This window comes from Microtus pennsylvanicus, chromosome 9, assembly GCF_037038515.1.
Source record: "Microtus pennsylvanicus isolate mMicPen1 chromosome 9, mMicPen1.hap1, whole genome shotgun sequence".
In the NCBI taxonomy this organism is placed as follows: Eukaryota; Metazoa; Chordata; class Mammalia; order Rodentia; family Cricetidae; genus Microtus; species Microtus pennsylvanicus.
The window spans coordinates 24759521-24773249 of NC_134587.1; the positions used below are offsets into that span (position 1 = coordinate 24759521).

The 13729-nt window shown below is 34.6% G+C and overlaps 1 protein-coding gene across 1 annotated transcript in view; it reads right to left on the reverse strand.

Annotated features, from left to right (window-relative positions):
- Nucleotides 1-13729, reverse strand: part of Galnt13 (polypeptide N-acetylgalactosaminyltransferase 13) — a 474675-nt gene that overhangs the window by 44893 nt on the left and 416053 nt on the right. The window contains exon 10 of the mRNA XM_075985188.1: nucleotides 6012-6151. Coding sequence (XP_075841303.1) covers nucleotides 6012-6151 — 140 coding nt within the window. The remainder of the gene's footprint in view (nucleotides 1-6011; nucleotides 6152-13729) is intronic.

Here is a 13729-nt window from a genome sequence, read left to right on the forward strand (position 1 = left end):
ACAGCTAGAACACGGCAGCCAAGAAACAGAGAGAACACCTACACTGCACCCTTCTTCCTTTTGTTCTTTCATTCTATCATCCTTCCCCAGCTTGTGACTGAAGCACTCTACACTTAGGGAAGGTGTTCTTTTTTACCCTATTCTTTATAGAGATAAACTGTACAGACAAACCCAGAGGTGTGCTTCATTAATCTACTGGTAAACTTTAAATCCTATCAAGTTTGAAAATCAAGATTTATCTCCCATTATGCCAATGAAATGATAAACATTGAACTAGCATTTCCACAAGTAATAAATATAGTTATTTAATGAAGCTGGGAAATGCCAGTTGTGACTTTCAAATAAGTGAGTATTATAAAACAGACCTGGACAGGCAAGAAAAGTGTTGGTATCGATCAGAGGCAATGAAAGACCATGATTATAATTATAGAATATTTATCATTTCAGAAATCATCTAATTGCAGAGTTTGGAGACCAGTTATGATGACTAACCACAAAGCCAGTAAGATGGTTCAGCCCATAAAGGCATTTACCTTCAATCCTGAATAACTACATTCTATTATTGGGATCTACTTGGTGTAAGAAGATAATAAACTCCTAGACGTTTCCCTCTGACCTACATAGACATACTGTAGTGTGCGTATAAAATTTTAAAACCAAAAACACACTAACAACTTGGTACACAGTCAAATGTGGGCTCCTAAAGGGCGTCATTGGAAAAGAAGTAGACAAGGTACTGACCCGTCAATGGTGTCAGTCTTCGCAAATGGCAATCAACCTGTAAATAACTTAAAACTACTAAGAATCTCATTTACATGTGTTACATGCCCTACATCAGAATATCCAGAGCACTGTGGGAGTTTGGAGGTCTAGCAATTCTTTGATTTATTTTCTATGCTGTGATACAGCATTTACTACATAACATAAGACCAAAGCAGTTCTAATTTTAATTGGTTATCTGCTTTGAGGTTTCTTTGTTTGCACATAATCTTTTGTGCCTTGGAAATAATTCTTAAGGATATAAACGAGAGTATTGTCTTTCACTTAATGCTGATGCTGGAAGTCAGAAAGCCACTGCACAGTTTCTGCTGCACACCAGAAGCCCTCTTAGAAGTAATTACTTTACTGGATTTACAAGAGGAGAATTTACACTAATCTAAAAATAGAGGGATTGTCCCCACCCAATCAATCAATCTTTACATTTAAAATCGCCACCCTAAAAATAAAGAATAACATTATTTACACTTGAAAAAGAACTTTGGAAAAATTTAATCACAACAGCACATTTATCCTTTAATTGGGCTTCATCAACTTACCAAATAATTATACTGGCTCTGTATTGTAATGTCAATCTTCTATAATATATGGGCTGTGTTGCATACATATTAATTATGATGTATATCTGTTAATTTGAGTGGTTCAGAAGGATAAGAATTTGTTTATTTAACAAGCCCAATCTTACTTTGTTAAAATCTCAAACTGTTTATGGTTTATTGCAGTTGCCTGTATCAATATCTAACTAAAAATTAAATTGGAGTGAATTCTACTCAAAATTAATAGAAAAATGCAATATTTCACCTAGATATGTACTCATTTATTCTGGATGAAAATTGGCTTCTGGGTCTCTAAGATTTTGAAATTAAAGCATGGAGAGAGAACACCCACATTTGTGTGTCTGATCTAGAATTAGATGCTAATTTACTGGTTATCCTATTAAAGGTCAAAAAGACTGTGAATCTATAAATAAATCTGATTACCAGGGATGTTAAGGCTTTAAGCATTTTAGCTTCCACTCTTTTTACTAACAGAATTTATCTATAATCCTTGCAGCCTCACAGCTTTGCAGATGTCTAATTTTATCTATTTAAGTTTGCTCTTCAAAAATATTTAAGAAATATAATGGCATGTATATAAGGGCATTAACTAGCTGACGTGGTTAAAGAGGAAAAGTGCTGAGGTCAACTGCACAATACAAAGTGCAGAGACCAATGCCAAAACCAGTCCAGGCAGCATGCAGATGGAAATTATTAGTACCTAGGGTTAAGTCACTTGGCTCCACAAATCCTACTTTTCATCCCTTTAACCTTGGAGAGTCCTTTGTTCCAAATATCTCACAATATATATAGAATACTACCCTGTCAGAGCTTAAAATTTTGGGCAAACATACTGTTTTATAAGGTTATTTATTTAAATCTGTAGAGGAATTAGTCCTTATATTTAGAAAACCTGAACCTGTTAGGTTACATCTACATAAGATAAAGGGCTTCTTAAGAAAGCATTTAATATTGTAAAGGGCTCAGTCTCCTCATTCCATTAGGTCTGCTTACTGAGTCTAAAAGGCACATGCTTCATTAAGTTACTTAAAGGTCTGAGTTCAAAGCAATTGCACATCTTTTAACTTCTGATTGTCATTTGCACTTAATTTGTGAGCAGAGTAAAGTAACATTTCAATTATCCAAGTAGATGTAAACATCAGACAGTAAAGTAAAGATGTCTGACATCAATAAGTTTACTCATGTTGATTTCAGTGTTGATACATGATAATCATCAAACTGAATGAAGAAAGCTATAAAGAAAAAATAATTGATGGAGAAATGTTTGCTCTTATCCTCAGAGAACAACATTAAATATATGGACCTTTTTCAAAGAACTACGTAAAATCTTAAATGGTTAAAAGGTCACTAGAAATTAAGGAAGAAGTACATGGTGATTAGATTAAAATATAATTTGATAACAAGTAGCTTCTACATCAGACACTTTGGAATGCTTTTAGGGAGAAAGTCCCTTCTTGTGGAATGAAAGACATGACAGGCAGTAAGACAGAAAAAGCCTCAAACCATGACTTTTGCCCATTAGCAGTTTAACACTAACTCATTATCAAGATGCCCATCTTAAATTATGTATACATGGTTAAGCAAAAATTGAATTGAAGAGAGCTTGCTGAATTAGCCTTTCTGTTTCCATGGATACAAATGCTGTGTTGGATTTATTTGGAGCCTGGTTTTAAAATGGAAAACTACAGTACATTAATATCCCAGGAAGCTCAAAACAATATATCTCAAAGATGTTTTAAACTTATCGGGTGTTTGAGTAGAACCACGGAAAGCTGCATAGCTCATGTGGGGCGCTTTTGATTTCCACTGTATTCCTTTGCCAGTTTGATTTCCTCTTGACACCCTTACATCCTCTCAATTTCAGTAGAACGACTCTACAGTAAGGAGTTGAGTTTGTTTTTAATTTAGCTTTGCATTCTTACCACAAGAGACAGGTGTCAGATTTTATTTAATAATAATATTTTACTGTATAGAAAATAAAAGTTATTTTCTTTTATGACTTATAACAAAAGCATGGGCTATAGTGCTAGACTAACAGGTATTAGAATCCTGACTTCAATAATTAACTTGCACCAATCCCATGTGACAGTTTCTTCATAAACTAGAAAAAAAAAAGACCCAACTGAGGAAAATATTGTCATTAAAAAATAGTACAATTAATGGAAACTACTTGGAGCAGTATCAACACAGTGACAAATCAGCTTTACTGTTGTTTTTTCCTAGACACTCTAGGAGACACTCTGGCTTAGGTATTAAGCACCACTTACTTCAGAAACTATGAGCCTTAAGAGATAAGAACCTTACATTGATTTCAAATGACACTATGAATCTTAGGTGATATGAGCCTTATATTGATTGACTTGAGGTCTTGGGACTTTTCTCAATCTACTACGCCACCTTATTCTATGTACATGGCAAAGATCCCTCAAATCAACCTCTGAAATTTTTGGAGAATATTTTTGTATTTAGTGTAGGCACTTGATTTATTGCAGAAGATAGATCCTTCAAATTTAGTACAATATTGAGAGGAATTTGCCTACAATGAATTTTATTTTAAAGGGAAGTCAATAGATTTTCTTGGTATGCCCAAATCTTACAATTGAATTTTTAATTTGGCTGTAAACATCTAGTTTTGTTAAATCAAATAAAGTTCAGGTATTTTTCAGGAGTAATTGATGGTCCCAGTGAGTTTCCCAAAAGTCCTCTTTGATTGACTCCATCCCATGACTAAAAGGAAGGCAGTGATTTATTATCATGTGTTATTGAGAACAATAATCTATATCAAAATAAGGTACAATGTTTTTTTAAAAGATAGATTGAATTTCATGATTAATCAGTTCTTTTCTTGCATGCATTATATATTAAGAAGGAACAACTACAATATTTTTCCATAAAAACACACCAAAGCAGAACTAATTAGTGACTGAAAACACACAAGTAAAAAGTATCCACTTATTACTACATATAAAATTTTTCATTACACAATTCAGATTAAACACATGAAAACAGAAATTCTACATAAAGAAGGGGGCACAACTGATAGAGGATAGAAATTTTGCCAATGGAGTATTGCGAAGTCACTTCACATTAGTTATATAAAATAAATTAGCTCTACTTAATGTGAGGAGAGCTTCTTTCATTGTTTTCCTTCTATAAAGTATGAGCACCAAATGTTAAACATTTTACTATTCTGAACTACAAAATAATAGTTAAAATCTACAGTCATTTATTAAATATAATTTCCTAAATGAATGATATTATTGAGGTCAAATTCTTTTATCATAATCAATATTGAATCAGTTTTGATTAGAAACTTTTCAATAGTAAATAGGAAACTACAAATAGGGAGCACATATCATAAAGGATATAAATCAAATCTTGAGCAATTGATTATTATGTGTGTATATGTATAATTATGAAGTCAATTATTTACATTGAACAATTGAAGTATTTTATAAATGAATGGTACGCTACTGTGAGTGTCAAATCCATTTTATAACACTAAGATCCAACTTATGTATTTCACTTTTACTTTTATTTGCAATATTTTCAAAGACTATTGACATTCACTGTCTGACTGAAATAGATTGACAACTGGAACAGTCAAGGGACTCCATCTATCTCTAATGATTCACACAAAAGTGGTAACTTATAAAATATCAGAGAGTCTTATCCACTAACTAATGGAAACACATGCAAAAACCCATCACCAAACAATGGGTCTACTTTGGGGAATCCTGCTGAAGAGAGGGAGGAAGGACTGTAGAAGTCAGAGCGGTGAAAGACATCACAAAACAAAAATACATAACTAACCTGGCTCATAGGAACTCACAGAAATTGAACCAAAAACCTGGGAACTTGCATGAGACCAACTTAGGCCCTCTACGTACATGTGACAGTTGTGCAGTTTGGTCTACATGTGGGACTTTGGCATTGGGAGCTCAGGCTGGCTTTGGGTGGCTCTTGCAAACCTATTTCTCATATTGGATTACTTTGCCCAGCCTTAATGCAAGGGGAGTTACCTAGTATTTCAGCAAATTTGATATGACAGGTTTTGTTGGTACACATTAGAGGCTTGTTTCTTTGTGAACAGAAATAGAGGAGTAGTGGATGGGGGTGAGGTAGAAGGGAGGTGGGGGGGATGGGAGGAGAGGGGGAAGGGGAGAACTGCATTCATGAAGTTAAATTAAATAAATAAATAAAACTGATGACAAACTTTTCAATCTTAGATGTTGTTATGGAAATATAGTTTTGTTCAAATATATTGTTGTATCAAAATTTGTAACTACATAATTTTAGTGGTTTGCTGTGTTTTAAACCTCAGTTTTGCTTTCAATCCAGATGATATTAATGGTTACGACACTCAGAAACAAAAACTCTTGGGAGGTAACAGAAAACACTTAGGAATAAGTTTAATTGGCCAAAACACTGTCTGTTAGTAATAAAACAAGCAAATTTTGCTTGCTGAATCTTAAACTTCCCCTTACTTTAGAGTTTACCACATTGAAGACCTTCATGGTCCTTGAAAAAAAAAAGAGAGAGAGAAGTCATTTAAAATAGACCATTTAAAAATCCTTACAGCATTTTATCCATAACATGAAAAAATATTGAGCTGCTTATAAGGTGTTCCATTTGCAAAAATATATTTATAACTTAAGCGAAATAAATAATTCATACCTCACCAAGTGAGTAATAACGTCTTGGGATCTGGGAATCCGGATAGATGTTTTCTAGGTACCAAGAAAAAGGCTTACACTTCAGATTTTCCCTTAGTGTTTTTCTGACTGACACATCTCCATAATCCACTTTGACAACACCTGGAATGTTTCAGAAAAACACAAATCAGTTAGGGCTATTTTAACACTATTTCAATCTGTTTATTTAACTATTAGTTTTCTTTACAATTCTACAAAACTCAAACACATGTACAAATTGCCACTAGCTGACTTCCTCAGCATCATCTGATTAGTACACTCAATAAATATAAAAATGCCTCTTTTATTGCTTATGACTTTTGAAATGCAAATGTTTGCTGCATAGTACTTGCAATTCTTGGACTAAAAAGAGTCATCAGCTAAATATAAACTGGTGTTAATTTAGTATCTAATAAGCAAAACTTAACTCAACTATGTAATGCATCTGTTTATACTTAATGAAAACTTCATTGCTTTGCTAATGCTCATATTTCCCTATAGAGTCATTTATTCTCCATCAGAAAAGTTTATAGGAAATTTATGTAAATATGATCTTCATAATGGACTGAACATATGCTCTATTTTTCTTCTTGTACTTCTATCTGAGGTTAACACAGACTGTCTTCATTATTTATTGATTTTATCCTACGTTATGAGCCATCAAACATCACCTCAAGGCCTTGGAAATATTAATAAATGAATAAACGTTAAGAGATCAGAAGAAAAATGGACAGGAACCTATTTCACCTGTTTATGTTTAAAATGTATAGCTTTATTTCAGATGACACTAACCATTTCATTGGTTGTCAAAAAAATATGTTTTCTTTTAGAAACAGAAACAATACAATGAATTTCTATGTAAACCATACAACAGCAACTTGATTTCCTCAGTATTTTTCATATTAAAAACAGCATTTGACTGAAATGACTAAATAACTGCGTCAAGACAGCAATTTTATTGCATATTCTGTAAATATACCAATAACTAACTCATTTTCTTAAAACCAGTGACTATCAGATGCTAATACACACACACAAAGAGACACACAAATACTAGGATTTAGGCTATTGTATCACAACAAAGACTCAAAGCCCATGAGCCACCAAAAAGGAAGCAACAATTGCTTAGGCATCCAGTGTCTGTGACAAACCCCATCACCAGGTAACAGTTTTCAAAATGACTACATTCCTAACTCCATTATCCATGAGCTATGTATCCTGCGTCTCCTGAGAATCTGGTTTATTTCAAAATTAAACACCAAAGTATTGTTGTAGATCACTCTGATGACACTCCAGCATCAAAAGCAATTCCTTCTAAAAGAAATATTGATTATTTAAACTTCTCTCTGGATAGAAAACTTTATTTTTTAAGAGACAGTATCTCTCTTAACATCTTTTTATCCAGAACATCCAATATGTAAGATAACCTTGAAATAATGAGATTCAGAAATGTCACATTTCAATAAAAATTATCAGGGAAAGAATCATGTATTGTAGTAAGAGTTATAATGGATAAAATTACATAAAACATAGCTTTAAAGTTTATAAAGTAATGCCATAAGTCTAAAAAGAAAACACTGAACCCTCCCAGGCTTCAATTCTTTAACAATTTAAGTGTTCTGGGTTCATTTCTGTGGTAGATAAAACTAACTAAAATTACTAATTTAATATCCTCTCTCATTTTTCAAAATTATGATTGAGTAGTACTGACTTCATGATTAATTTTCCTGAAAAAATGTTTCATTAGTGGTTTTGTGACTAAATATTATGCTTGAAGATTTATTTGCATATCACTTTAGAAAAATTAGAAGCAATACAAATGCTCACACTGGATTGGATAAGGAGTGGAAAACAAGAAATTATTAGTCAAAATACCATCCTTTGAAATTGGCTTTGTCTTGAACAATTAGGTTAAATTAACTTCAGAAATAGATATTACTGTGGCTTATCTCAATAATATGGTAAGATAGCTTCCTCCATTACAGCAGTTCTCTACCTATGGGTTACAACCCCTTCACTAGACCCCTATCTCCAAAAATATTTACAGTTATGAAGTAGCAATGAAAAAAATTTTTATTGGGGTTACCACAACCTGGACATGTGCATTAAAGGGTGCTGTGGGACAATAGTCTTGTACCCTGTAAAGATTTGGTACTTGTATTTTAATAAAACACTGATTGTCCAGTAGCCAGGCAGGAAATACAGGTGGGACAACCAGGTAGGAAGTAGAGGTGGGATGAGGAGAACAGGAGAAGTCTGGGAAGATAAGAGAGTCATCTGTAGTCATCAACCATTTGCAGAAGCAAGATGAGAATGCCTCAGTGAAATAGGTACCAAGCCATGTGGCTAACATAGACAAGAATAATGGGCTAATTTAAGATGTAAGGAAGAGTTATTAAGAAGCCTGAGATAATAGGCCAACCAGTTTATGATTAATGTAAACCTCTGTGTGCTTCTTTGGGACTGAATAGCTGCGGGTTGAAGCAGGACAGAAACTTCCAGAAAGAAATGGTGCCAACCTGGACAACTAAATCCACTTAAAACCTGTGAGAGTTTGAGAAGTAATTCTAGAAAGAAAAAGAACAGAGTTAAGCATAGCTTCTTGGTAGCCGCATTTTCTCAGGTGAGCTCTGTTTGTTAGAGGAAAGTGTGTCTCAATTAAGATAGGCTTCCTGACTCAGCTTTAGCTGCAAAAACCTTGCAGTTCTTTTAAGAGAACCTATCAGCAAACACTTAAATGGTGTTCATGAACAGCTGACAGCATGCTTCTTGGTGGTAGCAGGGCCCTTGAAATGTCATAGAGTTGCAGCAATATCATGCCTTCAGCCAGGCCCTCTGCCATGAGGCTAGACTCTCAGAAAGTTAAGGAATGGAGTGGATCCAGCCATCAAAGCCATGGCTTTAATCCTAGCCATATAACGTAGCAAATTAAAGACTCATGTGGTCAGAAAAAGAAAGATATACAGTAAAAATAGATTCAGACAAAAGAAACCTCTAAACGGTTTAGAGTGTATTTTTTTAAAAAATATATATATATATGTAGGCTTAGTAGAGAAAAGAAAAAAGGATAAAGTCCTCAGAATAAAAATCAATAAAAAAAGAGAGTAGTTGGGTGTGGTGGCACACACCTTTAATACGAACACTTGGGAGGCAGAAGAATGTGAATTTCTGTGAGTTCAAGGACAACCTGGTCTACAGAGTAAGTGCCAAGACAGACAAAGACACTCAGAGAAACCTAGCCTCAAAAATCCAAAAAAAAAAAAAAATTAGTAGAAATAGAGTTTAAAATAAAGCCATGAAAAGATAGAAAATACACAGAGTCTATATACTGTATGTTGTTGTGTTGTGTTTAAATTGAATGCTGAGTTCTCAGTATTCCTCATTGTCCTCTATGTTCAGCTAGTCCGGATTTATCCCATGCTTTTTCAGACCCAGGCCAGCTGGCCTTGGTGAGTTCCCGATAGAACATCCCCATTGTCTCATTGTGTGGGTGCACCCCTCGCGGTCCTGAGTTCCAACAATCGCAGTGGGTTTTTGATCCTACTGCACGTACTGGCTTTGGGGGAGCCTAGGCAGTTTGGATGCTCACCTTAGGAGACCTGGATAGAGGTGGGAGGTCCTTGAGCTTCCCACAGGTCAGGGAACCCTGAGTGCTCTTCGAGCAGATGAGGGAGGGGAACTTGATCGGGGGAGGGGGAGGGAAATGGGAGGCGGTTGCGGGGAGGAAGCAGAAATCCTTAATAAATAAATAAATTTAAAAATAAATAAATAAATAAATTGAATGCTGAGAAAGGAGCAACAGCTGCTAAAAGACATTGGATTATAAATGTGGTTTGATTAATCCAACATATGCATTTTGAAAATGCCTTTACTTCAAAATTAAAGTCAAAAGTTATGTTACTTTGGAGAAAAGTTTTTGTTTTTGTTTCCACAGGAAATGAGAAGCTGTGGATTCATTTTGGGTTAAGAAAAATCAGGTGTGATCAAGGAAGACCCCTCCCACACACACAAACAATCTTACATAGAAGCAGATGGCCCAGATGATCCAACATTTCAAAGGAAAAAGCAGAAAGGTTGAGAACCACTGCTCTGCAGACTTATATTCTACTTAGAAATGAAATACTGTATAAAAATCAGCATGAGCCAGCAGACACTACATCTTCACATTCTGAGAGCCTTATAGTTAGGTTGGGCATCTTAATGTTTAGAATCAATAAACCATTGGAGATAAGGAAATGTATTATTCTTGGTCATAAAGAGTGAAGACTGGCAATAAACCTCTCCAGCTCTGAATTCCTCTACTGCAGGGACAATAGAGGCCTTGTATCCACTGGTGAAACTACAAGATAGCAGGATGTTGAGCATTTCCTTAAGTGTCTTTCAGCCATTTTAGATTCATTTTTTGAGAGTTCTCTGTTTAGGTTTATAGCCCATTTTTTATTGGATTACTTGTTCTTTTAACGACCAATCTCTTGATTTCTTTGTATATTTTGGAGATCAGCACTCTGTCTGATGTGGGGTTGGTAAAGATCATTTTACAATCTGTAGGCTGATGTTTTGTCTTATTGACCACGTCCTTTGCTTTACAGAAGCTTCTCAGTTTCAGGAGGTCTCATTTATTAATTGTTGCTCCTAGTGTCTGTGCTACTAATGTTACAGTTAGGAAGTGATCTCCAGTGCCAATGCTTTCTCTTCTATGAGGGTCATTATGGTTGGTTTTATGTTAAGATCTTTGATCCAGTTGGACTTGAGTTTGCGCATGGGGATAGATTTGGATCTATTTTTATTTTATTGATCATTTATTCGCTACTGTATGCTCTTAAGATAACACATTTAATGAACAACAAATCAAATACCATTTCCCAACTCAAAAAGTTTTAGTGATTTTTCTAGAACAATAATTGAACATCTCTTATCAACACTTGAAACGTCATTATGAAAAGTCTCTTGTCTACTTCACTAAATTCATCATTGGAAGTATACTACATTTAATTTTGTGTTTAGTTCTCTTCAGAAGTGTCCAGCTTGCTCCCAAACCTAAGTTTTATAATTATCTTTTTTTCTCTCTGGAATATAGATCTGGGACTTTTGCATTGTTTTCTACCTGGTGCACGTCTTTGCTCAAATTTCACTTTTCCAAGTTAACCTTCATTCATTTATTTTTTAAAATGGGTCACTCCCTTTCATCATTCTTGTTAATATTTTGTACCCTTGTCTTGTTCAGCTTTTCCCATTATGCTCATTAAGACTTAATATTATAATACTTCTTCATTTGATCAGTGCCAATAAGCATTTTGGGTACAATATTTCATCTATTAATGCCAAAAGTACCACATTATTAATATGTTACAGGGGTACTGTGAATACTATACATTGCCTGAAAAATGCCTAATATGGTAACCAATATATAATACTTACATATGGGTACTAATATTAGTGTCTTTTACATGTTTAACATCTAACCTGTCCTCTGTAATAAGCATGTGTTTTCTTTGAGAAACTAGTCCTCCTTTATTTTTAATTTGTGTGAGAAAAAATTCCTTTCTCTCCATGCCTTTTTACCCTCATATAGGTACACAGAATTAAATTACATCATCAGCCAATCTTGTTAAAAATGTACTGTTAGTTCAGTTCAGACCTGCATGTGTGCATTTCCTGCATGTTTGCATTTCTTACAAGCTCTCAGAGCACTTTTTTTTTTCTGGGTAAAATTTAAGTGGTACTTAAGGCAATCAAGACATACCATTTTTCAAATTACATACAACCAGAGCTTGATTAGCTCAGCAAAGGCCCTCTGACACACTCAAACAAAACTAATTAACTAAATAAATAAATAGAAAAGGAAAAAAAAGTATACTTTAGGAAAAGTTCCTGGGATTACTAGGAAGCTGAAGTTCTATTTTCCCTGGATTGGTAACTGTAAAGAGAAGCTAATCCTGGAGATTCAGAGATTATTACATAAGTCTCAGATAGTAGCATCCACGTAGGAGTAAGAAAAATCAACACACACCTCTGTGGAGGCCCAGAAATGTGAGCCTCTTTCCCTGTTGACCAAAGGTCAAAGAGTTAGAATTTACCTTTAGTTCCTTCAAGGTTATTTTGCTTCTACCTCAAATAAAGTTCCCACCTAGAGGTAGGTCGGAGAGTTCTGCTTTCTTAAGGTTATTGTCAACAGGTGTGGCTAATAGCCAGACCTTGTACTCCAGGAATAGAGAAGTAGCTTGTCCCTACCTCAAACAAGAGTTTTAGGAACTAAGTTCCAGTTCCCTTTATGGAGATAACTTTTTTTTGTATTCCACCAAGGGAGTGGTTTGACTACAGAATATTTTGGTTTATTGTGTGAGTGTGACTTGTTTTGTTCTAGCAACAGAATGTTTAACTATGACTGTAACCTGCAATCTTCAATTGGTTTGTTCATTTCCTTATGTCATGCTAATGTAATCTTTTGTCTTACTCCTACCTTTTGGGGTCAGGGATATTTTAAGCAGTTGAAAATTAAATGTGGGTGAATTTTCAGTACTCACTGGAATTCCTTCCTGATACTACCCTATGTTTCTCCATTTTATTATTTCCATTTGCACCTTCATATTCTTTACTGTATTTCTAAATTCCCATGCATGTACCTTGGTGAGAGGTATTTTTGATGAGGCTGGTTCGTGACATACCTCCACAATTATATCTATCTAGCCTTCATATACATACATATGTATAGATGAGAAATAAAAGTGGAGAGGGGAGGAGGTGAGGAGATAGGAATGGAGGAGAAAAGAGAGGAAGAGAGGGGAAGGAGAAGAGGAAGGGGAGAAGTTATACTGCTTATGGAGATTAATTGCATTCTACTGAAAAAGATATGAAGAAATTAGCACAGGACAAAAAAACACGTTATGTGAAAATTTTCTAATAAGAATAATTCAAGGGAGAGGAGATTTTATGGATTATGTTTTAATGAGTTAAAAAAACTTTTCAAAGAAAATTTATAGAACTTGCCATGTTTTATGGCAAATCTTCCAATGAGGTTTTGAGGAATTCTGAAAAGAATTTGACAATGAGTTAAAAATTGAGTTAAAGAACTATTTTAATTAATGAGATATTTTCATACTTTATTAATAGTAAATGATAACACATAGTTGGGCATTTAATCTTTTTTACATTTTGAAATTATTTTCTAATTATATGATTTCCCCTTCCTTTTCCTTCTAATTCCTGATGTGTACCATCCTTGCTGTAATGGTCTGCTCTGTTCCTTTAAGACACAAGCCACATCTATTTCCTCCCCCTGTCCATGGAGGCAAGCTGATCTTCAGCTTCCAGCCTGAGTCCCTTCTTTTCCATCTCCCTCTTAAAGAGGCAACTTTTGTCTCTCCCTTCTCCCCATTTCTCCTCTTTCCTCTTTCATCTCTCTCTCTCTCTCTCTCTCTCTCTCTCTTTCTCTCTCTTTCTTTGCTCATGTAATCAATGTGATAAAGCCTTTGCATATCACAGTGTTCTTCAATGCCATAAAATAACACAAACTTAAGAGAACCGCTATGAATGTAATCAGTGTTGTAACGCCTTTTCATGTCACAGTCATCTTCAAGTGCATAAAAGAAGACATTCTGGAGAGAAATCCTATGAACGTAATTAGTGTAGTAAAGGCTTTGTATGTCGTGGTCATCTTTTGATGAATAAAAGAGCACATACTTGACAAAAACCTTATGAATA